This window comes from Poecilia reticulata, chromosome 8 (genome assembly GCF_904066995.2).
Source record: "Poecilia reticulata chromosome 8, P_reticulata-male-v2, whole genome shotgun sequence".
Lineage (NCBI taxonomy): Eukaryota > Metazoa > Chordata > Actinopteri > Cyprinodontiformes > Poeciliidae > Poecilia > Poecilia reticulata.
In genome coordinates, this window is record NC_088837.1 from 17,989,144 (window position 1) to 18,014,200 (window position 25,057).

General features: G+C 38.8%; 4 protein-coding genes across 5 annotated transcripts; all 4 read left to right on the top strand.

The window, feature by feature from the left end:
- Window positions 1-733: 733 nt before the first annotated feature.
- Window positions 734-4,214, top strand: LOC103468730 (intercellular adhesion molecule 5-like). Its single transcript, XM_008416008.3, has 5 exons — window positions 734-878; window positions 1,725-1,991; window positions 2,077-2,409; window positions 3,203-3,457; window positions 3,547-4,214. The coding sequence occupies exons 1-5, from the start codon at window positions 827-829 to the stop codon at window positions 3,552-3,554; spliced, it is 915 nt and encodes a 304-aa protein (XP_008414230.2). The 5' UTR covers window positions 734-826; the 3' UTR covers window positions 3,555-4,214.
- A 464-nt stretch (window positions 4,215-4,678) lies between these two features.
- cmc4 (C-x(9)-C motif containing 4 homolog (S. cerevisiae)) lies at window positions 4,679-6,340 on the top strand. Of its 2 annotated transcripts, XM_008416007.3 has the most exons (4): window positions 4,679-4,746; window positions 4,824-4,883; window positions 4,959-5,151; window positions 5,859-6,340. In XM_008416007.3, the coding sequence occupies exons 2-3, from the start codon at window positions 4,826-4,828 to the stop codon at window positions 5,093-5,095; spliced, it is 195 nt and encodes a 64-aa protein (XP_008414229.2). In that variant the 5' UTR covers window positions 4,679-4,746; window positions 4,824-4,825; the 3' UTR covers window positions 5,096-5,151; window positions 5,859-6,340. The 2 variants fall into 2 exon arrangements, with proteins under 2 accessions (XP_008414229.2, XP_008414228.2); XM_008416006.3 differs by having other exon boundaries at window positions 4,700-4,883.
- A 1,342-nt stretch (window positions 6,341-7,682) lies between these two features.
- Window positions 7,683-12,864, top strand: LOC103468728 (cell division cycle 37 homolog (S. cerevisiae)). The gene is made up of 8 exons (XM_008416005.3): window positions 7,683-8,056; window positions 8,278-8,559; window positions 9,855-9,960; window positions 10,062-10,177; window positions 10,367-10,489; window positions 11,309-11,491; window positions 11,581-11,652; window positions 11,741-12,864. The coding sequence occupies exons 1-8, from the start codon at window positions 7,949-7,951 to the stop codon at window positions 11,876-11,878; spliced, it is 1,128 nt and encodes a 375-aa protein (XP_008414227.1). The 5' UTR covers window positions 7,683-7,948; the 3' UTR covers window positions 11,879-12,864.
- Window positions 12,865-13,702: 838 nt separating this feature from the next.
- tyk2 (tyrosine kinase 2) lies at window positions 13,703-24,363 on the top strand. The gene is made up of 24 exons (XM_008416004.3): window positions 13,703-13,867; window positions 14,327-14,518; window positions 14,615-14,738; window positions 14,820-14,955; window positions 15,048-15,202; window positions 15,318-15,693; window positions 15,803-15,973; window positions 17,334-17,491; window positions 17,574-17,691; window positions 17,796-17,973; window positions 18,063-18,181; window positions 18,272-18,427; window positions 18,517-18,604; window positions 18,820-18,947; window positions 19,319-19,454; window positions 19,821-19,972; window positions 20,061-20,211; window positions 20,301-20,392; window positions 20,466-20,655; window positions 20,898-21,016; window positions 21,823-21,995; window positions 22,072-22,189; window positions 22,297-22,407; window positions 23,809-24,363. Exons 2-24 carry the CDS (start codon window positions 14,341-14,343, stop codon window positions 23,941-23,943), a joined length of 3,462 nt encoding a protein of 1,153 aa, XP_008414226.2. The 5' UTR covers window positions 13,703-13,867; window positions 14,327-14,340; the 3' UTR covers window positions 23,944-24,363.
- Window positions 24,364-25,057: the final 694 nt, after the last annotated feature.

The window sequence follows — 25,057 nt, forward strand, 5'->3', positions numbered from 1 at the left end:
ATAAAGATTTTACAATAGAAATGTTTATCCCAGGGACTTGGTGGGGCATATTTAAAGCTTCAAGTGATGTGAGAATGTACACTGTAAAGCGTAAAGTTTCCCAGCTGTCCTCTCCACGAATACATTAAAAATTATGTTTTTTGGGGGGGGTTTTTTGCTCTCTTGCACCACAGTTACACTCAGAGCCGATGTGCTGTGCAACATTCTGGTCACAGTGTGAGTCTTACAAGCTCACATGCTGCAGGAGACTAGCTCTCCTGCCTGCTGGGATTTAACAAAGCATGAAGGCCTGAGGCAGTCTCAAACAAGCGTGCAAGAGGAACTGAAAACAAGCTATTCTGCACTGCTTTTTTATGACACCTGAAATAAGCGCTAAAATGTTTTATGTGTCTATATCTCATGGCTAAACCCAAAGCCACAGAGATGTGAGTGTGAAGATTGAAGGTTAAAAGATCATTATTTGTGTTTGTTTTTAATCTTTGGGTAGATTTACACTGTGCAGCTGAAGTAGCAAATTGTTCCACAGATTTTAGCCGTAAGTGTCCGGTGGGTCAGGTATTCCTGTTGCACATCCACCGATGTGTTTCTGAGCTTTTAATTCAATGTGAAAGACATAATGAGCTGTGTTAACTTCCCCACTCTTCCCCTTTATTTTTCCCCTGTTTTACCCCCTCCCATCTGTAAAGTCAGCTGGGAGGGATCTCTGCTTTGTTCCAACATAGTTCCCTGCAGAGTTGCCAGGGTGGTTCAAGTTGGAATTTTCTGTCTGTCGACGAGCACTTCCGAAAAAAAAAAAAAAAAGAAAAAAAAAAGAGAAAACAGTATCATGGGAAACAACTTTCTTATTTGGATTCTCGTACTTTGCATGTTTTGTAAAGGTAAGGAATTGGGGACTACATGTTTATTCTCAATTGGTTTGCATACAGATGATGTCCAGGACAGAAATGTTGATGTAAAGGTGATGCAAATGAAAAAGCTGGGACTAACAGTCGAACGCATCAAGTCTATGGTGGGATTAGTAAATGAAAAACGTGAAAAACTTAGACAAAAGCTAATTTGTGTTCAAATTAGGACTAAACCCATTATGGTAGTTTTTATTACAAGTGCTGTGAAATTATTTCCTCTTACAGATTTCTTCTGTTTTTAACATAGACATTTCATAAGATCTAACAAGATGATCAAACATGAAAAAAATTACTTTTTAAGTGTCTGTTTCTGTAAGGGAAAATGGTATTCAAGCAAACTTGACCCTATGTGAAAAAGTTAGTCCTCTTTTCTTGTGCCACCCTTAGCAGCAGCACATGCCATCAGGCATTTGCAATAGCTTGAAATGAGAGTTGTAAATACTCTGGAGAAATTCTTGTCCACTTACCTTGGTAAATTTGTTTTAATTTACCAGCCTTGGAAGGTTCTTTGAGAAAAACAACAACAAACTGTCCATTTAAGGTGATGCCACAGCATTTCAATAAAATTTAAGTGTGAGCTTTGACTAGACCACTCCAAATCCTATTTTTTGTGTGGTATTTTGGTGTAAACTTGATAGTGTGCTTTGGATCACTGTCCTGCTGCATAACCCATTAAATTGAATTGAATATCTGTTTGATGACCTGAGACAATTAGGTGCGAAAAAGAAATCAAAAACATAAAATCTTTAAGGGGGCGGGGGATAGATCCTTTTTCATGACACAATATCGCTTACTGGCAACTGACGCTGTCTCCTCCAGTCTCAGGAGAAGGCTGCTCCCTTATTCTCAAGCCGTCCAGGGTTGTGGTGGGCTTCGGGGAGTCGGCGACGGTCAGCTGTGAAGCTACACGCCCTGTCCGTGTCCTGGGCTGGGAGTCGGCCATCGGTGCAGTGCACACGCAGGAGGACCGGTCTGTCCAGTGGAAGGCAGACAGCCTTATTGAGTGGATAGAGGAGCCCATCTGCTATGGGGTTTTTTTCACAGCTCCGAGACAGTGTGAGGAGAAACTCAACCTTGTTCTTTACAGTGAGTCGGCTCTTGACATCGGCATATGGTTGCAACTTAAATGAACTTATTTTCCTGACTAGAAATATGTGTGTTATTTACGTAGAAACTCCGGACAGCATTTCCATCAGGCAGGCGAACCACACTGGCCCCATGGTGGAAGGGAAAGAGTACCAGCTGCTCTGTGAGGTTCAGAATATCGCTCCTGTTCAGTACCTCACACTGAGGTGGTACCGAGGTCAGACTGAGGTCTACCAGCACTCCTTCTCTGACCTCACATCTTCTTCCCCCGTACAAGTGTCCTCTATCCTCGTCATCACGCCAACAAAAGCAGAAAACGATGCAGAGTATAAGTGTGTAGCGGAGCTGGACCTTGGACCAGAGGGGCCACAGCCGCCTCCCACTCTGGCCTCAGAGCCCCTCGCTGTGTCCGTATACTGTGAGTTATGTATATATATATATATATAAAACACTTTATAGACCAACACAAGGTAGAGCGCAGATGTGAACTCAAAAGAAAATGTAAGACCCTAGTCTTTGAACATAGAATCTCAGCCAGATTTAGGTCTGAACTTTGACTTAGCCATTCTAGCATGAGTTTGTCAACTTCTTTGGACAATGAACAGTGACAACTTTACTTTTCTACAACTTTGGAAATGTGTTGTTATTTAAAAAGAAAAAAAACAAGCACTTCTACACTTTCCATTTTTAGCTTTTAAAATAAATAACAAGAATAGAACATTCGCCAAAAAAGAATGGATACATTTTTATTCCAAGTGGATGGCGATTGTGATTACTTGTCAGTCTGTGGTGGAAATTCAGTGCAAATATTTCATGTAAAATCTTCAAAGCTTTGGACAGATTTTCTCACTCTCCAAGAGTTTGCCCAACCTGCCAGTTTAGATTGGCAGCCATATCTTGATAAGATTGCTATTTAAATAATCTAAGAATTATCACTGACCTGCCTGCTGTGTCTCTCGGTGTTTGTGAAGCTGTTTGTGCAGTGACCTTTTTCAGATTTTTATTTGTAAAGATTTTTGAACACTGTTATTTTCTTCTGCTCAGCATTCACTTTGTGTTGGCGATTTAAAATTAAACATGTTAACTTTTTTGGACTGAAATGTGGAAAAAAATGTAAAAGGTTCACGTGCTATGAACACTTTTACATGGCAATGTGTATATTGATGCTGAAAAGTAAACACTGCTATTATTATTATTTTTTTCCTTTTTAGTTCCCCCAACATTTCTAAGTCCTGAAACAGAGGTGTTAGACTTTACAGCAGGGGCTGAAGTCACCTTAAACTGCACGGCCGTGGGAAATCCTGTGCCTGTATACAGCTGGCAGTCTGTCCATCCCACAGAAGAGAAAATGAAGGCAGAAGCTGTTATTACTTCATCCTCGCTGCCCCCAGGCACTTACTCATGCACTGCCTCAAACACGCTGGAAAAAAAGAGCAAGCAGTTCATTATCAAAGAAAAGATCAAAGGTAGAGGGAAGATTTATATGTTGCTGCGGTTATTAAAATGTTCCAAACTCTGCATCCTAACCCTGAAATCTCCTTTTGCTTTTGCTCAGGTGTTTGAAGCTTGCTATCGTACAACCGATCAGTTGGCACACTGTCTGACTCACAGGGAAAATTCATCTGAACTGATTTAACTGTTGCTGCATTGAAGATGGAAATTATGACACATTTATGATTCCGCCGATGTTGATGAGGATCATGTTACCATCCAGAGTTAGATACCATAGAGAAAATGTTATGTTTGGTTAACTGTCATTTATATATGACAGTTACCAAACATTTCATATAGACGTTATGAAATGTTCATAATAGGGTTACCAAACATTTCATATAGACGTTATGAAATGTTCATAATAGGGTAGATTTCATAGGGTGAAATCTACCCTATTGATTTAGGATAGATTTCACATTGTAGGATTTACATGTGATGTTTGTTGTATAGTAAATATTTATGATTGTCTTATTTACCTACTAATTTAATGAATTTATGGAACATTTCAGACACATACCCACTATCGGCACTGAAATGAATAGCAGCAGGGAATTGCTGTAAATACGAGCTGTTTCTTGGTTTGATTTTCTTATTGTTATCAATAAAAAATAAGCTTTTTACTAACTGGTTCACTTACTGATGATGATGTCCTTTGTTTTTGTTAGATTACTAATGTCAGTCTTGGGTTTTGTTAAGCAATAAAGTCCAGCAGTATATGAAATGATGTAATGCCGTCTAATATAATCACATTTGTTCATCTTTTCTGTTTCATTTTCAGCCTGTCTTACCCTCACTATCTTTTAGATGACTAATCAGTATAGTGATTGTCTAATTTTATATATCTGCTGTGGCAAAGTGATACTTTGCTTTTATCCAACACGGATGCTCATGAGCTGACTCGAAATTGGCTACTGAGGTGCATGTTTTTTAAAGATGATGTGCTTTCTATTGTAACAAAAACAATATTTTATTCATCAGGTTATATGAGCTATTAGTATATAGGTCATTTTAGCTCATATAGGTCATTTTACGTGTACAGCTTTAAATTATAAAGGTTTTGTTATACACACATGTTTGCCTAAAGGTTTACAAGAGTTTTGAAATATTTACTCTTTAAAAGTTCTATATGTAATCCTGCCTCCCTCCACAAGATGTCGCTCTTTATTTATTTTTTAAAGTGACGACTCGCCGTCGATGTGTCACATGACCAAAACAGTGTAAGGGTAGGAAGTAGCGGTTAGCCTCAATGTTATATACAGAGGTGAGAGTCACTTTGAGTCCATTACCATGTTCTTGAAAAACAACGTGTTTTAAAATGCGTCTTCGACTTATTTTCAGAAATGCCACAGAAAGATCCTTGTCAAAAGCAGGCATGCGCCATCCAGAAGTGTTTACAAGGTACTTCAGATGTTGTGCGTTGTTTTAGACTTAAGCCTAGGAGGATATTTGACTAACTCCTTCCACATCCTGCAGCTAATAAGTACATGGAGAGTATGTGCGAGGAGGTGATCCGAAACATGCGGCGGTGCTGTGAAGTGCACAGGGGAAACTCGACCTGCTGTTCTGGTTTTAATGACTCCAAACCGACTGAAAACAAGAACAAAACATAAATCCACCCGTTCTCCTTTACGTGGTGGTAGAAAGCTCCACTGCAACAACATAGCAGGTCTGTGTCATTCTGAAGCATGCTGTGATTTAGAAATGCCACTAATGAGAAGTATAAGAAATGTCTAGCTTTAGTAAAAAAACCTTTTTCAGAGTAGATATTTGCATAAAACTACACCATGACGAACTGTGGGGTTTCAACGTGACGCCTTCCCATCACAACAATCAAACCTCTGCCATTTTGTTAACACTAGTTCAAGGTGTTCAGGAGCGAGCTTGTGCGTGTCCGAAATAAACAAGTTAGACAGGCTTGGAAAAAAAAAAAAAAAAAAAAATCTTCTCTCAGGGGTTTTTCCATCAATATTTTCTATACCAATAGATGTACGCCTTAGTTAACCTCAGAAAATCTAAATATTAATATTACATTAGACCAATCTCTTTTTTCCATGCTTAAAGAAACTGGGGGAGGGTGCTGGTGTCTATCTACCTTCAGATAACTATCAGCAGTCTTCTTCCTGACTGTCTTAACAACGCCTTTTATTCAACTCTTGTAATATTCAAGCTTTCTACCTAAATGGTTTTCAGATTTTCATCAGCCAAAGTCCTTAATATTAACAAAAATAAACAGGTGAAATGTATCAGTGAATCTACGAAAGGTTTTAATAAATCTTTTTGAACTGACCATTTATTGAGCAATCTTTTTAGAAGTATCTTTAGAGATTTTGTGTTTTATATTTTATTAATACCACAATTTCTGCTTTGTTTCAGACCTCAAACAAGGCGATGCAAACAGAAGGAATCCTTTCATCAAGTGTCTCACTTGTTCTTGCTGGTGTCTCTCCAGCAGTTAGTTTGTAGGCGAAAGGCAGGGCTCAACCTGGACAGACAGCCAGTCCATCACTGGGCAGCAAAGAGACACACATGCGCACACTTAATACCCGATGTAAATGTAGACAGACTGAATAACCTAACAGTTATGTTTATTGTACTGTGGGAGGAAGCTGGAGTACCCAGAGAGAACCAGCGAATACACGAAAGACCATGCAGAAAGACCCAAGACAGGGATTTGGACCCAAGACCTTCATATCCCTACTTTTTTGTTAGGTTTCTGAAATTTATGCAGCATTATATAAAAAATATAAAGGGAAGATATGGGGGAATTATTTTTTATTTTTTTGGCCTTTTAAATCTTGCTCATTTGTAAACATAACAAAAATTGTTCAAATAAAATAAAACATTTTGCCAAAGTATCTTCTAGTCTTCTTACTGAATTTACAATTTGAAGTTATTTGTTCCATACCCAAAAGTGGCAAGCTTACTCCCTCAACTAATTGAACTAATTGGAATTAAAGTTTAATATGGAAGGTATAAAACTTTTATTTATATTTTCTATATATTTTTGCCATTATTAAATGTGTACTTTTTATTAACTGACTCTTGTGTAATTGACAAAATACAGTATGAAAATCTGGACTTTACGTTTCTTTTTGGAAATTTTTGGTGGTACCACTCTTTTTTCTCATTTTCTGGGGAGGGGGTTTTTGACGCTTTGGATTTTTCGTTTTGGATTGGGATTTTGGATTAAAATGGAGAAATTCTCCCAGGATATGGAACTCTTTTGTGGACAATATTTGCATTAAAAAGGAAAGGGAATATTTGGACATTTATCCATTTGGGTTTCTTTATTGACATGAATTGAGCGAATTAAATCTAACCTTAACTTATTTTTGAGGGATTTTTTGGTTACTGATTTATTTATTAGGATAACTATTATTATTTTCTTAGTTTGTGGTTTTTGTAATAAATCAGTGTGGCTAAAAGTCAACAAAATTTCATACTGAGTGGTTGACTATTTATTTTTGTGTCAAATTTACTGGTGTAACATATTTTACCTGATGCCTATGACGTATCCCCCTTGAGTGTATTTGTGAGTTCAGCTTTAAATAGAAGCTGATTGTTACAAAGGTATATAATGGAAGGTATATGATGAGATTTTTTTGTTTGTAAGAAAAGTCAACTGTGTATCCTCCTTTTAGTTTTTCTATGTTTTATGTTTCATTTATGTCTTCAATAGATATTTATGTTGCACACATTATTAGATGATAAACATCTAATAATGTTCATCTAGAATCGGTTTATTGCAATTCTGCAATAACTGTATATAAAATAGGCTTATGTCTGTTTATTTATTATAATTATTTTATTTTTATTCTATTTAAGAACTGGATTGTTAAAGTAAATTCCATTTTTAAATAATATATTGAAAACAGTTTTGGTATGGCTTTATAACAAAGAATGTCTGCTTTAACTTAAACATTAATAAGTTAAAAGCAAGTTATGATTAACTAAAACCTGTTTTATGCTCATCTTTTGAAAACGACCTAAAATCTTTCTGCAACTCTAAAAGCTCTGCAGCAAGTTTTTTTATACCCCTTTTTGACAAAATAATAATAAAAAAAATCACAATCGTGTCTCTATACCTTTTTATTTTTAGAGCTAATATTTCAGGTTTTCTAACACAAACCGTATGGCATTTTGTTCCGAATATGTTCTGCTCTGAGACGCCATACCTTACGTGCATCTGACGGCCGACGTGATGACGTAGAGCGGAAACTTGCAGGAGCGATTCTTTCTAGAATTCTGAAGCTACATCTAGCTAGTAGTCGCTAGGGAGGTCCAACTGTGTTTGCTCTGGGAAAAAAAACTGTGTTTCAGCCAACTCACATTACTGAGACGTGCCCCTCCACATCGATATTTTTTGCTGCAGAATTACATTTTGTAGTCAAGTTTGTTTAACCTTCCAACTTATCCGACTTATAGGAGGCTAACTTGGTTAGCTTCGTGTTGTAGCAGGCAGGATGTCCAGGATAGACTACAGCGTGTGGGACCACATTGAGGTCTCAGATGATGAGGATGATACCCACCCTAACATCGACACACCGAGCCTCTTTAGATGGAGACACCAGGTACAGTTTAAACTCAACTTAGCCTGAAGTAGTTAATATAATAATGTTGATAATCTTACTTCTCTGGCCAGGCTGCACATACATTCTGTTTTGCTCCTAACAAATCACAGATACTTATTTCAGCCAGGCTTAAGTATTTAGCCTATATTGGTTTTGTTGCAAATCTTTGAAAATGGGTGACTGTGCTGGGTGAAGATACAACTTTTATTCATGACTTTCAGGCTCGTGTGGAGAGAATGGAAGAGTTTCAGAATAAAGGTGAAGAAATCAACAAGAGTCTAATGGAGTGTCGGCGTAAGCTGGCAGAGACGCAGAAGAAACTGCAGGAGCTGAGCGTCGCCTCGTCGGATGATGCCAAAACAGAGCTGAACAAAGTCCAGGTGGAGGAGAAAAAATTAAAGAAAGAGGAACGAGACTGGTCGAAGAAGATGGATGAACACAGAAGAGAGGAGAAGAAGATGCCCTGGAATGTGGACACGCTCAGCAGAGACGGTTTCAGCAAGGTGACACAGATCAGCATTGCCACTTTAAGCAGCACGTGATTTTCAGCAGCAATTTCCCAGAATCTGATGTTTTCATGGGTTTATTTTCTCCTCATTGATTAAAAAATCTGAACACTCCAACAATTTACTTTGTAAAATTGTCTTTATATCCTTTGTACTGGTAGCTGTCAGGTGCAAACAATACTCCAACTTCTTTAAATTGGCCTCCGTTTTTAATACAGAATTAATTTATTGTGCTGCTCAAAATTTAGCATGATTCTCGCTGATTTTTATTTTTCTGTATTTCCTTTATATTTTAAAGAAATACATTCATAATATCAGTGTATTATTATGTAGTTTGCTTTTATAACAAAACATGATTTTTCTACTTTTTCATGGTAAAACACTACTGATCTGTGATTTCTGACCTATTTTCAATATCCAGGTCATGTGGATGTTTAAATTTAATTTAATTTTACTTTAAGAACTGTTGTACAGCATTCAAAATACTTATCTCTGCCCCTCCTTTAAGGAATGCTTATTAATCATTGTTTCAGGAGTGGAGGCATTGCCACACTTTTTGTCAATCAAAGACAAAATCCTTTTGAATTTATGCTTTGTCTGTCTTTAACATTTGATATTAAAGATTAATGTAATCAGGATTGCTAACTATGAATAGGAGTCTCTATGCCCTTCCTAGAGACTGTAAATTTTTACCTTAATTTGACATGTACTGAACATTGCCAACATTTCTCATATTTCAGCTTTTCTGTTGTCTCCTGAAATTGATCTCCAGGTCAGTTTCCTCCTTTGACAGTTTACCTAAATGTTCCCTCGCTCTGTCGATATGACGGCCAATGGCAGGCGACTCATTTTTGCACGCTGGAAAGACGAGTGTGAAATGGTCCAAACCGCAAAGCACAAGACAGCAACTGCCAAAATCTAATGCTATGTTGCAGCAGCCTGAACGAAAACCAGACTTATTGAAAATGCGCTTTGCTTTTAATTAGCTTCTTACATCTACTTTTAGCCTCTTCTGTCTTTGTTTCTAAACACCCCATTGACCAAAAAAATGTCTGACTCTGAGTCAACTCCCTTCAGCAAGACAACACAAGCCTGGGTATCTTTAACAATAGGAATATTTTTAGTTTAAAGGAGTGATTTTTGAGATGAAGGATGTTCTAGACGTCATTTGCGCTCTAAAACTTTCACCACTGACCTGAATAATTATAGTATCTTTAATTTCCAGCTGTTCAAACACTGATGAGTGCTACTGTTGACATGTTTATTATTTTTTGTTTTTGCATCCTTGACAGAGTATCGTTAATGCCAAACCCGAGGTTGGACAAGAAACCGAAGAGGAGAAGGAGCAAAAGCATAAAACCTTTGTGGAGAAGTATGAGAAGCAGATCAAACATTTTGGTAAGGGCCACTGACAACCATCACGTCATTTTGTCTGCATAAATGCATTCCTTGTTACAGTTTGGAAGTACAGATGTTTATTTGTTATTGCCTTACTTTAGGGATGTTGCATCGTTGGGACGACAGCCAGAAGTACCTCTCTGACAATCCTGATCTTGTATGCGAAGAAACTGCCAATTATCTTGTCATCATGTGCATTGATCTTGAAGTGGAAGAGGTAAGCATTTTTTTATTTCTTTACTTATTGCTATTATTGAATTGTTTCACTCTCAATTCGATATTAGCAATGGTGATTTAAATGTGAATAAGATGTTGTTTAGGGTGTCATTCAGTAATGCCCTTCCTTTCCCCCCCAAGCTGTTATCCCCACATGACTCTATTCCAAGTATGCATTCTTCTTTTGTAGAAACACGCACTGATGGAGCAAGTGGCTCATCAGACCATAGTGATGCAGTTCATACTGGAGTTGGCAAAAAGCTTGAAAGTGGATCCCCGTGGCTGCTTCCGTCAATTTTTTTCCAAGATTAAGGTAAGTAGGTGGTTTTGTTTAACCAAAAAAAAAAAAAAAAAAAAACACTGATCATTTAAAGCTGCCCATTAAATGCTCATCAGAAGATACTGTCACTGAAAAGTAACAATTTATTTATTTTTTCACAAAGAACGATTGCAAACCCACTAATGTTTGGGTTTTTTGCATTTAGAATATTCCTTTGTTTCGTGAAGGTTTTTCAGTTTATTCTTTAAATTTCGGATTTCTTCCATCGCTCATTTTCAGTCTCTCTCATAGCTGATTAACATTAGGGATAGCCTAATATGAAAATTTGGGCCGATATTGATATCAATATTTTTTATGGCTGATCTGTATTTACCTATATTTTATATATTATCTATGTATATTTCTCTACTCTCTCAACACCTTTAAAAAAAAAATCACACTACTGACGTCAAAGTGTAAAGAAGTCAAACTTAAAATAAATCTACGTGCTGCTGTAGATATCTGAAATATTTGTCTTCAGCATTGGAGCAATGTATCAACCTTAAGATGATTCTGTCTATCTGAAAATGGTAATTAGATGTGAAGAAACATCTAATGTCTAAAGAGCAAACTTTCAAAGCGTTCACTTAAAAAGATTTCTGGAATGTCTGCTTCTTTGGGAAACAAATATGAAACGAACAAATGCAGAAGCAAGACTTTTGAACATCGATGTGCAGTTTAACTCCTCTAGTTTTTGAACAAAACTGATTAAGTTCCTGTATTCTTCTCAAAGATTCAGTCAAAGTCCCTGATGATAAGTGTGCCGGTTAAACCTTAAAACTCAAAATCTTTGTATTGTATGCGTCCAATCAGACGGCCGATCAGCAGTACCAGGATGCATTTAACGACGAGCTCGAGTCGTTCAAGGAGCGAGTTAGAGGAAGGGCAAAGATCCGCATAGAGAAGGCCATGAAGGAACTGGAAGAAGAAGAGAAACAGAAGCGCCTGGGACCCGGCGGACTCGATCCCGTTGAAGTCTATGAATCTCTGCCAGCTGTAAGTTCACCAGCGACCCCGTTAGTCTTGTCCGTATTTGCTTTTTAGAGTAACTTCTTGAGGTTTGTACGGCATGTTGACAATTGCAGGAAATGCAGAAATGCTTCGATGAAAAAGACATCCAAATGTTACAAGACGTCATCAGCAAAATGGACCCAACGGTAAGTTATTTTATACAGTATTTAATTGTCTTTCTGAGAATTAGGTTTGCATTTTGACAAGCCCTGGTTTACATTCACATAATTTCAGGAGGCCAAACTTCACATGAAGAGATGCATCGAGTCTGGGCTCTGGGTTCCTAACGCCAAGGTGGATGTGGAAGGAAAAGATGAGGAACCCACCTACGAAGAGGTGAAACAGGAGCAAGAAGAAACAAAGAAGGAATGACCAGATTGGCCCAACTGATTTGTTTTTTTTGTTTTGTTTTTTTTTTGTTTGCAAATATGCTCACCCACTGTATTGCAGCTCCCATTATGTGTACGATTAGTTCGCAGATGAATGAAATAACTTCTTTGAAAATGTTTTGCTGAGATCTATGGGAAGAATGTTCACGTACCAACACGACCTGGGGGCATCAGTGACCCCACCTGGACATGAAAATGTTGATTGTGCTAAAAGTCATCACTGAAGCTGTGTCCTTTCATTTATTTGTACACACGTGTGTAAGTATCATCCAACATGTCTGTTTTCTTTCAGCCGGTGTAGAGTGCAGACTTTTCTGTGCTTTTTTTTGGAACAGTTTTTTTTTTATGCAAGAGTTTTGTTTTAGCTTATTCACACAATTGGACATTTTCTACTACCTTCTTGGACTAAACGTTAAACTGTGTCCTCTTATCTCAGACTTTATGTCAGTATATGCTTTGTAATTTGAAAATACACTTAAAATGGAAGTTGAAAGGAAGAGAGCAAGGCATCTTGTAGAAGTGCAAGGGGAAAGGTGTTTCGTCTACAGAAAAATATGGTCATGCAACAAATAAATTGGTGACTCTTCTTGGCCTCAAATAGAATTACAGCCAGTGTTCTCACAATGTTTTTGCTTATGCCTCTGCTCAATGTAGCCAAAATATAAACGTGCGCTTCTCAAGGTTTACTCTTTTTTTTTTTCCCCCCAACGTCTTGAGAATAGTTGAAAAAGATGAAGCAAGAGCTCATTCAGTCCAAAGACCTGCCATTGGCTTTTATCAGATCATGTGGCACTGTGAATGGGTTCTCAACTCCTACTCGTGCTTTTGTTATGACAACTGGACTACTCGGACATTTGCATGTGGTAGCTGATGGTTCAAAACACTCTTATGTTTATGTTGGCTTAGTCATACAGAAACATTTATTGATTTTACTGTAAGCGACTAAATAAAATGAATCCTCGTGGAAAATGTGGGCTGTTTTCCTCCGGTGGTGTCGGGGTGAGGAGGTAAGTTGTTTATACGGACTGAGTGGAAAAACCTGACTGAAACACCTGAACCTATAATTAGCTTCTGCCAAGTAACATAATACTGCATCAAAATTTACCATCATAATCTTGGAGTGCTGTGAGGCTTTCACAACAGGTGGGCGATGAACTGCATGGATGACAGACGGCGTAAACAAAAAGGTGTAGAAACTGGAAGCTTAACTGCAACGGTTGGTGCTTAATGGGAGGCTTTTTGGAGCCTGTTGAGTTTTTATCAGGCGGAATGATCTGTTGGAAGCAGTTAAGATGAGGTACAGAAATGTATAAGGGTGTACTCAAAGCAAAAACGCATCTAGTTTCTCCCACAGATGATTACAATTATTAGGATGAGTAGTTTCAAATTGAATTTCCCTTGCATGTTATTCAAAGAGAGATCCCAAATACGAAAGCATTTTATTTTTTACAACACAGTCATGGTTCATTACCCCTCCACTTCATTAATGTGTTTTTGTTGGTCCTTTTAGCTAATAGTTTTTAGAGTGTATTTGTAGCAGTATTAGCATTTGTTTATAGTAGTATTTATAACGCACCTCATATCAAATGGCACTTTAAATTAGTATTTAATTGCAGAATTAATTGCAATAACTTAGGTCTCACAACAATAATGAATAAACAGATTTATAGCTAAATATTCAAATAAATTTGTATGAAATCGCCTCCTACACGGTGATTTTAGGGTCTTTCCTTGTGTAACGGAGCGTTAAGTAGGCTAAGTGCATGAAGGGACCTGCCCACTAAGGCAGCCGGAGGAGGGAGTGGTCACGTTGTTTTCGGGAAGTAGCGTCCCGTCTCAACTCACAGTTCACGAGAAACAGAGATGGTGGTGAAGGGGAAATAACGCTCCGTAAACAATGAAGCCGAACCGACGGTTCATGACGCGGCGCTTCTTCTAAAATAACGCATTCTGAACGAGCTCGACGTTGACGGTAATATTTCTCCACGTTTCTGAAGTGAACGGATAAATTTCAGCCACAACGATGTTTATAAACATGTAGGCTAATGTATTTCCTTGTTATGACACCGGATGAATTTTAATGAGTTCTCGCTTTTGGTCGCACTTGTGACTTGCCCTCATTATATACCCTAGTTACTTTTATAACAATTTTGTGGCGTATTTCCCTTTAAGGCTGTATTTGTGGTGTAAATTGTAAGTCTGACAAGTTGTAATCCCGGAAGACATTAAGCATAACCAGGTCGTTTTACTAAAGTTATTTGATTGTTTTGTTTCATTTTTCTAGCTATGAGATTAATGATCATAATATTTAAGTAAATAAATAGAGTTTACTAATTTAAAGCTATCGCAATTCCCCTTACTTCCTGAGTCTGTACAGAGTCTACGTGACTGCAGATGAGTCACTAACCATTTGATCTTGTCTTTCTGCCAGTGTTCTTGTCCAACATGCCTAGAAAAGCAGGTTGTTTCAAGCCAGGAAAGATCCCAGGTCCAAATGAGACCCCTCAGTCTCATGGCATCCATGTCTACCTTTTCTGGACTAAAAGTGGGGAGAGGTATCTGTCTCATACCAGTGGAGATGTCACAGCAGAGGGCCTGTGCATCTCAGCTGCAGAAGCTGTAGGTGAGAGTGACAGCTGACCTCAAACACCAAAATGAAGGATATTCTTTTTTTTTTTAAATTTTGTTCTGGGTGTAACCTCAAGGTCTCTCCCCATAGGGATAACACCACTGTGTCATGTCTTATTCGCGTTGTACAACCCAAAAACAAAATACTGGTACAGTCCGAATCATGTTTTCAGTCCAGATGAGAACTCCAGTGAAGTGGTTCACTACTGCATGAGGTTAGTCTGCAATTGCATAACGATTACTGCTTAAACACAGTAAGGGTATTAATGCAAGCGGCCTGTGTTGTTTATGTCCAGGTTTTACTTTCGCAATTGGCACGGACTCAATGAAAAGGAGCCAAGTGTGTCCCGCCACATCCTCAAATCTGGGACAGATAATAACACAGGTTCCCCTCTTCTTGACATTACATCTTTGGAGTATCTGTTTGCCCAGGTAAGTGACATACACCTGCTTCTGTTGAGTGTATGCTGCTTATTTTCTTGAAGCAAGGGACACAACCTCTGCTTCTTTTGTCTCCAATGTAGGCCAAGCATGAATTTGTGAATAATGTGGAAGAGCCAAAGTCTGATGAGGAAAGCAATCGTTTCAAAAACGAGAGCTTGGGTATGGCTGTGCTCCACCTGTCACACCTCGCAATGCAAAAGGGGTTGAACTTACAGGACGTGGCTGGAAAAATTGGGTAATTACTACACAATGCTATGTTCCTATTTAATTGTTCCGATAATAGATGCGTTTTTTTGGGTTAGTGCTGCTGTGATACATGTGTGTCTTTATTTGACTGTTTTTACCTTCAGCTTTCAGAACTGCATTCCAAGAACATTTGCGGAGAACATTTCCAGAGACAACTTCCTGACTAAAATCAGGATCCGCCGTGTGTTTACTGAATTTGTGCAAACCTTCCAGCAGCACACTGTAGACAAGGGGCAGCTGGGTGCCCATGAAATCATGTACAAATACATCTCCACCCTTGAAAACCTGGTTCCAGGTTTCGGAACAGAGACTTTCTCTGTAACTCGCCTGCAGCTGACGGAGGACGGGGATGAAAGCATCTCCTACTCCATCAACGAAAGCGATGGTGATTCAAAGAAGGGCTTCAGAGCGCCGTTCACCCATGAAATTATGGTGTCTGGCACTAAGGGGATTCAGTTTAGAACGCTGAAAACTCAAAAGGTTTGTCCGCACACTAGATGATTTAACATTCAAATTCTGTGACATGTCCTTCCTATTATGTGGACGTTTCACTCTCTGCATTCACGTTTTTCTTGCTTTCTGGCTCTAGGCAGAGGAAAACTCTTACCACAGGGGCAGCTATGTGAACGAGAAAACACCAAAACAGGCCACGTCAAATCCTCCTGACAAATGGACCTTCTTCTGTGATTTCCGCGAAATAATTCACATCGCCATTACTGAAGCTAATGTGTGCATTAGCACTCAGAACAGTCGCTGCATGGTGAGAGTACTTTTTATCCTTCTGTGTGCCTTCTACTAATGCAATATGTGCATGTGATGCATCACTAATGTTGATTTAGTTTACACTTGTTAGTCATCTTGGCAAATTATTCGGCTTTTTAAAAGTTGGAGTTCATTGTGTGGTTACATACGCCACACATGATAAATATTTGTAAAAAAAAAAAAAAAAGCCTTAAAATAAATGTGCACCTTAATCCAGTAGCTCCAATCTCACACTGAAAATGTGAAGAATTGATGGTGCCATTAACTTTAAGACGATTGGAGGAGAAAGAGGCTTACAGCATAATGGTCTTCGTTTGATCGAACAGTTGAGATCAGGTGGTTTCCACATATTCATCCTTTACTTTATAACATATCCAAAAAAATCTTAATCTTAGTCTCATTTGATGAAAGCATAGGGAACACTCCTTTCCAGAAGTGTTTAAAAACTAGGGGCTTTTCATGGCATGCTTCCCATACAGAAAGCATCTTACTGTTGTCTTAAAGGCTTATTGACCCCAAGTTGGTCCTCCTAATTGCAATTTTCACCTTTGGAGAGTTCAGTTATGACTCTAGCTATACGTGTACAGTTCAAATTTAGATTTAAATATTTTTCTTTTTTAATTTTATCAACCTATTTATCCTCACTGAAAGTGATATTAACAATTTGAAGTTGCCCAACAAAAGCTCTGACCTGATTGTGAAACTGTGAAGGAAGCAAAAGATTAGAGCGATAGCAAGGAGGTTACAGTCTTACAGACTGTAGTAACCAAAGATAAACTGTCAAAATATAGGTGGAAACATGCAAAAAGCTGAAAGGTTCAATTTTATATGTCATATTTAGTTAAATGTAAATAAAAACAATTTATTTTTACTCCACAATTATTACTCATTTTACATGGTGAGAGATGCTTGTCTCTCACCATGTAAAAGGTGAATGAAAACAAATTAAATCGTTCAGAGGTATGAATAACTCATGTTTAAGTGAGCCATTTTCTCTACTGCCATCACCCTATTTATGAAGATCGATTCACATCCCACTGGACGGCATGCTTTCTTGCCTTTGCCATTTTGAAGAGGGGGTCACATAGTATTTATACCTCAGAGAAACAGAAAGACAAAGATCTTCATTGTAGATTTAAATAATCAGTGTTTGAAAAAGTAAAGCATAAATTACAAAAGTGTGTCAGCTACTTTGCTGTTGAGGAATCGTTACCAGAGGTGCTTCATTTGTTTTATAAGTGTGTGACTAAGTGCTCTGGGGTTACTCTTTGCTTTGGGCTTTCTGTTAGGTTTTAAACCTTTGTCTCCAGGTGGAAGCGTAGTTTGCAAGCCATTGGTGTTTCTGTGTGTATATGTAGGAGGTACAGATGAACTCCAGCCAGGAGGCCCGTTCCTTCATCTCCCTGCTAGATGGATACTATCGGCTGACTGCAGACGCCCACCACTATCTTTGTCATGAAGTGGCTCCCCCAAGGGTGGTGTTGAGTGAAGCAAATATGTTGCACGGACCTATGCAGTGAGTTCTCTACTCTAATCCTGGCATAGTCGGACACAAACAGGTTATAAAGACGGGGTTATATCATGCGGTGTGCTTGCAGTGAGGACTTTGTGTTACACAAGCTGAAAAGGGAGGCAGGAGAGGACGGAGCCTTCCTCGTCCGCTGGAGTGCCCTCGACTATCACCGCATCATCCTTGCTGTGCTAAACAAAAACGAGGTAAGTCGACACCCACGCTCGTCTCTGGGAATTATTGCAGTGCAGCGAGGCTCATAATTTTCAGATTCGATATTTACACCGTTTTTTTTTTTTTTTATAAACAGAACGGTTCAAGCCACAAGCAGTTTTGCATCCAGCAGAAGGGCTCGGTGTTCTGCATGGAAGGCTGGGATAAAGAGTTCTCCAGCGTGAAGGAGCTCACAGATAACCTCAAAACCTACGTGCTCAGGTCCGGGTCGGACAACTTTACCGTCAGGAAATGCTGTTTACCGAGACAAGCGGGTTTGTAATTTAGATGTCCAGAAATGTTGTTCTGTACATCATATGACCGACACCACAAGAAACGTGACAATGTGGTTTTTGCTTCGCAGAAATATCCAATCTGCTGGTGAAGAGGCAAGGCATTGACAAACTCAGCTACTCTGACTGCTTGCCTCTGAACCTGACAGAGCTTCGCTTTCACCAGATCAAAGACAAGGAGATAAAACAGGTGACCGTACTTTTTCCACATGCATATTAAGGCAGGCTGAACATTCCCTGTTGTTTTTCTGATCACACATGCTTTTGTGTTCACCTGCAGGAACATCATTTGGGCCGCGGCACAAGAACTAACATTTACTCAGGACAGTTAATGTTGCGGGAAGCAGACAATGGGTTTAACAACAACTTCTCCCAAAACAAAGGCATCAGGGTGGTTCTCAAAATCCTAGAGGAAAGCCATAAAGATATTGCTCTAGTAAGCCATGTGATATTTTGCACACATGCATCAAATTTGTTTGTTTTTTGAGCCTGTGTTTTAAGCTACTGTTCTCTTTTCTGTCTTAGGCCTTTTTTGAAACAGCAAGCCTCATGAGCCAGGTATCCCACAGTCACCTGGTGTTTGTGCACGGTGTGTCTGTCAAAGGATCTGAAAGTAAGGACAACCACAGTTCTGTGCTCAGTTCTTTTTTTAACGACTTCCTCATTTGTGTCCCTGTTCTACTTCCATAGTCAAATCTTTATATCCAACACCACAGTGAATGCAAAACTGCACTCAGTCTGTTCTATTTTAAAGATAATTTGACTTTGTTTGCATTTTTATTGCATCATAACAAGCTAGTCTTCTTCGACCTGTTTTTGCCTAAACAGACATCATGGTGGAGGAATACCTGGAGTGCGGCCCACTTGATGTTTTTCTCCGCAGAGAACAAAATTCCATCACTGCTCAGTGGAAATTCGTTGTATCCCTGCAGCTTGCAAGGGCTCTCAATTATCTTGTGAGTTCAGACACCTTTCTGTTGGTCTAATTGTGTGTTTGTATAACTTTAATTACTACTGATATGCAAGCAGTCTTACACAAACACTCTGGGGCACAGAATAAGAGACTGAACCTGTCTAACTGAACTTTAGTAGCTGTGTTCGGACAAGAAATGTTGAAATATTCTCTCAAACATTTTAAAATTATTTATGCAAGTTGTGTGTTTCCTCCGTTCATATAACCATATATTTAGAGCTTAATTTGCCTGTTGTTTTAAAAAATATATATGTCTAAACGAACTTTAAATCAAACAAATCAGACAAAAAGCAGTAAACTGCAGGTAAAAAGTGATGACCTGTAACTTTTTTCTATATTTTTTTTTTACACTAGGAGACAAAACGACTTGTTCATGGAAATGTTTGTGCCAAGAATGTTCTGGTTGCACGGGGAGGTTTGGAACCTGGAACTTCTCCTTTCATCAAGCTGAGTGATCCTGGAATTGCGCTGAATGTCCTCTCACGAGAAGGTATTATTTGGTAAAACACTGAACATAACCAACGACAGATGTTTTCTAACTTTGAAGTGCTTCAGTCACTTCAGTCAGATTAAGAAAACCGGAAAGTTTGACTACACCACTTCCTGTGTTCCACTTCCTGTTGTCTTTGCTATCATTACTCTGTGGTATATGAGGCTGTTGTCAAAAAAAAAAAAACCCACCAAACCTAGTTGTGTGTTTTCAACTACTCTGTGGTAAACAAGCATGTTCGACCCAGAATTACTACAAAGCAAAATATTTGCAAATATTCACTCTGTTTCCTTAAGTAATAGATCAAGATTAATGTTGATCGCTTTTCGTGTGGAGCTTTATCGTGACTTCTTCTCCACATTGCAGAACGTTTGGATCGGATACCCTGGATCGCTCCAGAGTGCATTGACAGTGGCGCTCCTATTGAGAGTACTGCAGATCAGTGGAGTTTTGGCGTCACGCTGCTTGAAATCTTCAACAATGCTAATCTTCCGATGAGCAGCTGCACTTTGCCTGAGGTAGGTGCATGCTGAAACTTTAAACTTTGGCTTCGCTAACTTTCTAGAGTTCTGCATGTTGTCCTTTTCACCGTCCTCTACCCAACAGAAAGAGCGTTTTTACCAGACGAAGGGCCGTCTGGCAAATCCATCCTCCGAGGAACTGGCCAGGTTCATCAGCATGTGTTTGACATATGAGCCAAATGAGAGGCCCACATTTCAAACCATCCTCAGAGAACTCACAAAACTCATTCAGATGAGTGAGTACTAACCTGCACGCCTTATTTTTGAAGTTTGGTTTGATACGCTGATGTGCAACTACCTAAAAGAGTTTATTTTATTCTTGCAGATCCTGATATATCACCGGTTGACACTCTCCCACCCATGGACCCCAGCGTGTTCCAAAAGCGCTACCTGAGGAAGATGAGAGACTTGGGGGAGGTGAGCTCCAGAAGCCACACTTTTCTGCTCCCCTGTGTTAAGAAAGTGATTATTCTCATTGCTCTGTCTGCAGGGACATTTTGGTAAAGTCACTCTGTACCAGTATGACCCGTCCAGCGACGGGACAGGAGAGTTTGTGGCAGTAAAATCGTTGAAGCAAGAGAACGGAAATGCACCTCAGGGCTGGATGAAGGAAATTGAAATCCTGAAGTCTCTCTATCATTCCAACATTGTGAAGTACAAGGGCTTATGCACTGAAGCCGGTAAGCCCTGAGACATCATCTGTCCACTTTAAATACATTTGTTCAGCTCGACAGTTCCCTGTTAACGGGAGATTTTGATTTGCATTCAGTAATTGAAAATCTATACTAAGCACACCACAGCTTTTGCTGAATGGCGATATTTTAAGCTTTCAGCTCTCAGCCTGCTGAGCATTAGTTCAGGTCATCATGCTGAATGTAATAAAATGGCAAGATAAGAACACTGCTCCATCGTGCACTCACAGGACGACAGGAGGTCCAGCTCATAATGGAATACGTTCCTCTGGGGAGTCTGCGAGAGTATCTTCCCAAAAATAAAACCAGTTCGATCCAGTGCCTCTTATTTGCTCAGCAGATCTGTCAGGTGAGTTTCAGCGATTGAGTATTTAGTGCTTGTACTGTAGTTTACAGTGCTTTGGAAAAATATTCATACCTCTTAAGCTTTTATCATGTTTTCTCATGATGTATTTGACCAGAGTTTTATCAGATAGGGTAACACAAAGTTGCATAATTGTGATTTGGAAGTAAAATGATGCATCATTTTTTTAAAAAAATAGCAAGCTACAAGGAACCTCCATTTTCAGGGTTGCAAGAACAGAGTGGTGTAATTTTCTCCATGCATCCCAGGAAGAACACATTTCTCTACAGAGTTTGTATAGGCCTTACCTCTAGAGGAGATGCAACGATCCATAGCCCAAGTAGGACCTCTACAAATCTGAGAAAATCTTAAATATAATACTCCCATGTAATGGAACAAAGCAACATGTGGAAGAAAGTGTTCTTATGCATTATGTGCAATAAAACTAACTATGTACAGCCCCCTGAACACATCGTCCTCACGGTAAGACATGGTAGTAGTAGCATCATACTAGGGGGAGCCTTCTCTTCAGAAGGGACAAGAAAGATGATCAGAGGTAATGGGTAGAGCTAAAGGATGGGAAGAAAACCTGCTGGAGGCTGCAAAAGACTTTGGGCTGGAGCAGTGGCTCACCTTCGAACATTAGCATTAGCGTTCAGAAATAGAATGATTTAGATCCAAGAGTGTTGACTACTGATATGACTTAAAGATGGACAATTCAACTTAGATGTGTCAAACTGGTAGAGATATACTCACAAAAAACAAAACCTGGAAGTATAATTTTACAAAACGGATTATACGATGTGTTCCAGGGGATGGACTACTTGCACTCAAAGCGCTATGTGCATCGAGATCTTGCTGCTCGAAATGTTTTGGTGGAAAACAAAAACGTTGTAAAGATCGGAGACTTCGGCCTGACAAAGTACATCCCAGAAGGAGAAATCTACTATCGGGTTCGTGAGGATGGAGACAGTCCTGTCTACTGGTCAGTTCATGCACCATGTCAAAGTGATACTTTGTGTGTTTTTAGCACTTAGATTTGCATGCTCTGCACTTTGCAGGTATGCCATCGAGTGCTTGAAGGAGCTCAAATTCTCATTTGCCTCTGACGTCTGGTCGTTTGGAGTTACACTGTATGAGATCCTGACGCGCTGTGACCATCGCCAGAGTCCTCCAGCTGTATGTTGTGAACGGACTCGGAGCTCAAACAAAATGCAAGAACAGTCAGAAAAAATTGCATTCTGAGTCTGAAAAGAATGTCTTTTTTTCCTGTGTGTGTTTTGTAGAAGTTCATTGAAATGACAGAAGATAAGGAAGAACACATGAACGTGGTGAAACTCATTAAACTGCTGGAGAGAAATCAAAGGTTGCCTTGTCCCAGCGATTGCCCACATGAGGTAACAATAAATAACCCATAATGAAGAAATGTTATTAAGGGTGCAACAGTGTTCGTTTTTCAAAGTCATTAATATTATCACAGTTTTGTTAAAAAGTATTATTATGAGCTGTCATAATTCAAAATACTTCATGTTACACTTTCTAGCAAGCTCACAATACTAGTGCACCCGGTATTAAGGTTATTATGATCACTTAAAGCTGCTGTAGGTAACTTCTATACTGCAAAAACACAAAATCTAGCCAAGTAATTTTGGTCTAGTTTCTAGTGCAAATACTTTAGTACACTTCATATAAGACAAACTAGCTTAGATATAGTGTCTTGTTTTAAGTAAATAATTCCTTAATATTGATGAAGAAGTACTTGCTCCATTGGCAGATAAATGAACAACACAAGTAAAATGAATTGCAAGTGAAATAATCTCCAAATGGAACAAGTACTTTTTCATCATGATTCATTTTGGAACCATTTCCTTAAAATAAGCCTCTACATTTTGCTAAAAAGTTACTTTTAAGTTAGTTTTGTCTTATTTCAAAGAGATATTTGCAGTAGAAACTAGACCAAAAATGCTTTTTAAGATTTAGTGTTTTGCAGTGTACAAAATGTATTTATTTTTTTACATATATGCTAATTCTGTTGCTTTGTCCTGACAGTACAATATAAGACAGTCTGTGGAAAAAAAAATCTGGTTCCTCTGCCTCCACCCTGTAGTCCTACAGCCATCTGTAGAAATTTACCTGTCAGAAACAAACGGTCAGAGGCAAGAGGGATGTCTTAGTACTTTCAATCATGGTCATGTACTCACTGCTCGGTGTAATCAGCTCGCACAATCTCAAGATTGCCGGGTTGCTGCAGCTGTGCTAATGTCAGTGAAACAATTTACAGTCACTGAAAACTGTTTATGGTGGCCAGGTTTGCTTGCCTGCACATTAATGAAAGGGTACGGTGTGGGAAAGGAGCAGTAGCGCAAGTGAAGGGTGTATATGAGCAGCATGTCCACGAGAATGATTGACAGTGGTAAGACATTCCTCCTGGCTCTGAGGCTCTGAATGGTTGTATCTAGTCGGGGGTGGTGTATTTTTGCAGATGGCAGTCGGTCCACAGGGAGAAGGCAGAGGAGCTTGCAGCTGAAGCCACAGGATTATTTGTGTTATTTTATTCTCCTTGTGATGAAAACTATTTTCAAAAAGCCTTTCTTGCAAAGTTATGGTGTCCAAAATCCGACACAGTTTAAGATCTCTGTGCTCTTTGATGATTAAAATATCCCTGCATTTTGTATTACTTGGTCTCATGAAACCAAATGTATGCCTTTGAGTACAAAAATATAACAGTTACGTGTGTCTTTTAAAAATGCAGCATTTGTTTGAGTGGTTCAGGATCTTCTTTATTTTTACCTTCCCAGGTGAAGCTGTTGATGGATCAGTGTTGGGATGCAAATCCTGAAAATCGGCCTACATTCAGCAGCCTCATCGAAAGGTTCGAGTCAGCACGAAAGATGCTTGACTGGTCGTTCAGTCCCATGTCTCAGATTTGCTGAGTGGAGTCAGTGAAGATCCATCAGATTAGTTGGTGATGCTCAAAGTGTAGCCATATCTCTCACTTAAAGTGTATAGTTCTTGATTCATCTATTTATAAAGATGTCTTCCTATGTTTAAAAATTTAAAGTACACACATATGCTCTGATGTCTGTAGGCAAGGTGATACAGAACAGTCTTTTGTCCTCGCATAGTTAAGCATCATGCTAAAAGCGGAGGCTTTGAGTGGTTAAAATAAATATCTTGCTGTAGCTATGCAGGCTTTCATTCATCAGGAAGTTGGTATTTCTGTGTTTCGTTTTTATTCTCTGTACATGTTTAAGTGTTTGTTCATTTGCATATTGCATATTTTGTAAAAAAATAACTAGAAATCAAGTAAATCCTTTTCAATCTTTGCTTTTATTAAAGCTGAAATATATTAACAGTGACTGTTGAACTAAATTATATTACAATTTTACATTACACTGTTGTAGGTCACAAGACAGGGAGTCGATTAACAAAGAACCAATCTATGGCAGCCAAAAGCTCTACAGGGTATTTGTTTTATTACAATCTCACCTGATACAGGAAAAATATGTGTACAATTAGTCACTCACTTTCTTATTTGAAGGACATGAGGACAGAAAGGATTATGCAGGTTTGTTACTAAGCAAATCTTTAACTGAAGGGATACCAGGCATTATTTTACTAATACTGTGGTAAATAAAAAACATTCGTTCCTTCAAATTAATACTTCAGTGGATAATTTTAGCACCTTAATGCATCCTTTCTGGACTGCAAGGCCCCGTGCTGGCACAGGATTTTTCCTTAGTGTCATTTCTCTGTGTGAAGTATTTTTTTTGTACTATTGTTCTAAAATGAAAAGAAAGAAGTTTCAGATTTCTTCTACATTGCTTTTCAGGAATTGATATCCCACTACAATCAGTGTGAGGGAAAATACACTTTGGATAAATGCAGTACTGTTGGAAAGTGCACACAACGTTAACAAAACATAATACTCATGTTAAAAACAGGATATCTCTCATTCCTCTTTTTCATCACAGCATTGCAGTATTTATTTTCAGTGCAACCGGTTGCAGTCTCAAACAACAGAAAAAGTAAAAGCTTTTCTCTGTA

Excerpts from the sequence above, each read along its gene's own strand:
- LOC103468730 (XM_008416008.3), top strand. The coding sequence starts at position 827 with ATGGGAAACAACTTTCTTATTTGGATTCTCGTACTTTGCATGTTTTGT. Across the intron at positions 1,992-2,076 it reads ACTCAACCTTGTTCTTTACA|AAACTCCGGACAGCATTTCC; the intron begins GTGAGTCGGCTC and ends TTATTTACGTAG. Across the intron at positions 2,410-3,202 it reads CCTCGCTGTGTCCGTATACT|TTCCCCCAACATTTCTAAGT; the intron begins GTGAGTTATGTA and ends TTTCCTTTTTAG.
- cmc4 (XM_008416007.3), top strand. The coding sequence starts at position 4,826 with ATGCCACAGAAAGATCCTTGTCAAAAGCAGGCATGCGCCATCCAGAAG. Across the intron at positions 4,884-4,958 it reads CATCCAGAAGTGTTTACAAG|CTAATAAGTACATGGAGAGT; the intron begins GTACTTCAGATG and ends CACATCCTGCAG.
- LOC103468728 (XM_008416005.3), top strand. The coding sequence starts at position 7,949 with ATGTCCAGGATAGACTACAGCGTGTGGGACCACATTGAGGTCTCAGAT. Across the intron at positions 10,178-10,366 it reads TTGATCTTGAAGTGGAAGAG|AAACACGCACTGATGGAGCA; the intron begins GTAAGCATTTTT and ends CTTCTTTTGTAG. Across the intron at positions 11,653-11,740 it reads TCAGCAAAATGGACCCAACG|GAGGCCAAACTTCACATGAA; the intron begins GTAAGTTATTTT and ends ACATAATTTCAG.
- tyk2 (XM_008416004.3), top strand. The coding sequence starts at position 14,341 with ATGCCTAGAAAAGCAGGTTGTTTCAAGCCAGGAAAGATCCCAGGTCCA. Across the intron at positions 19,973-20,060 it reads GCAGCTGCACTTTGCCTGAG|AAAGAGCGTTTTTACCAGAC; the intron begins GTAGGTGCATGC and ends TCTACCCAACAG. Across the intron at positions 20,656-20,897 it reads GGGCTTATGCACTGAAGCCG|GACGACAGGAGGTCCAGCTC; the intron begins GTAAGCCCTGAG and ends GTGCACTCACAG.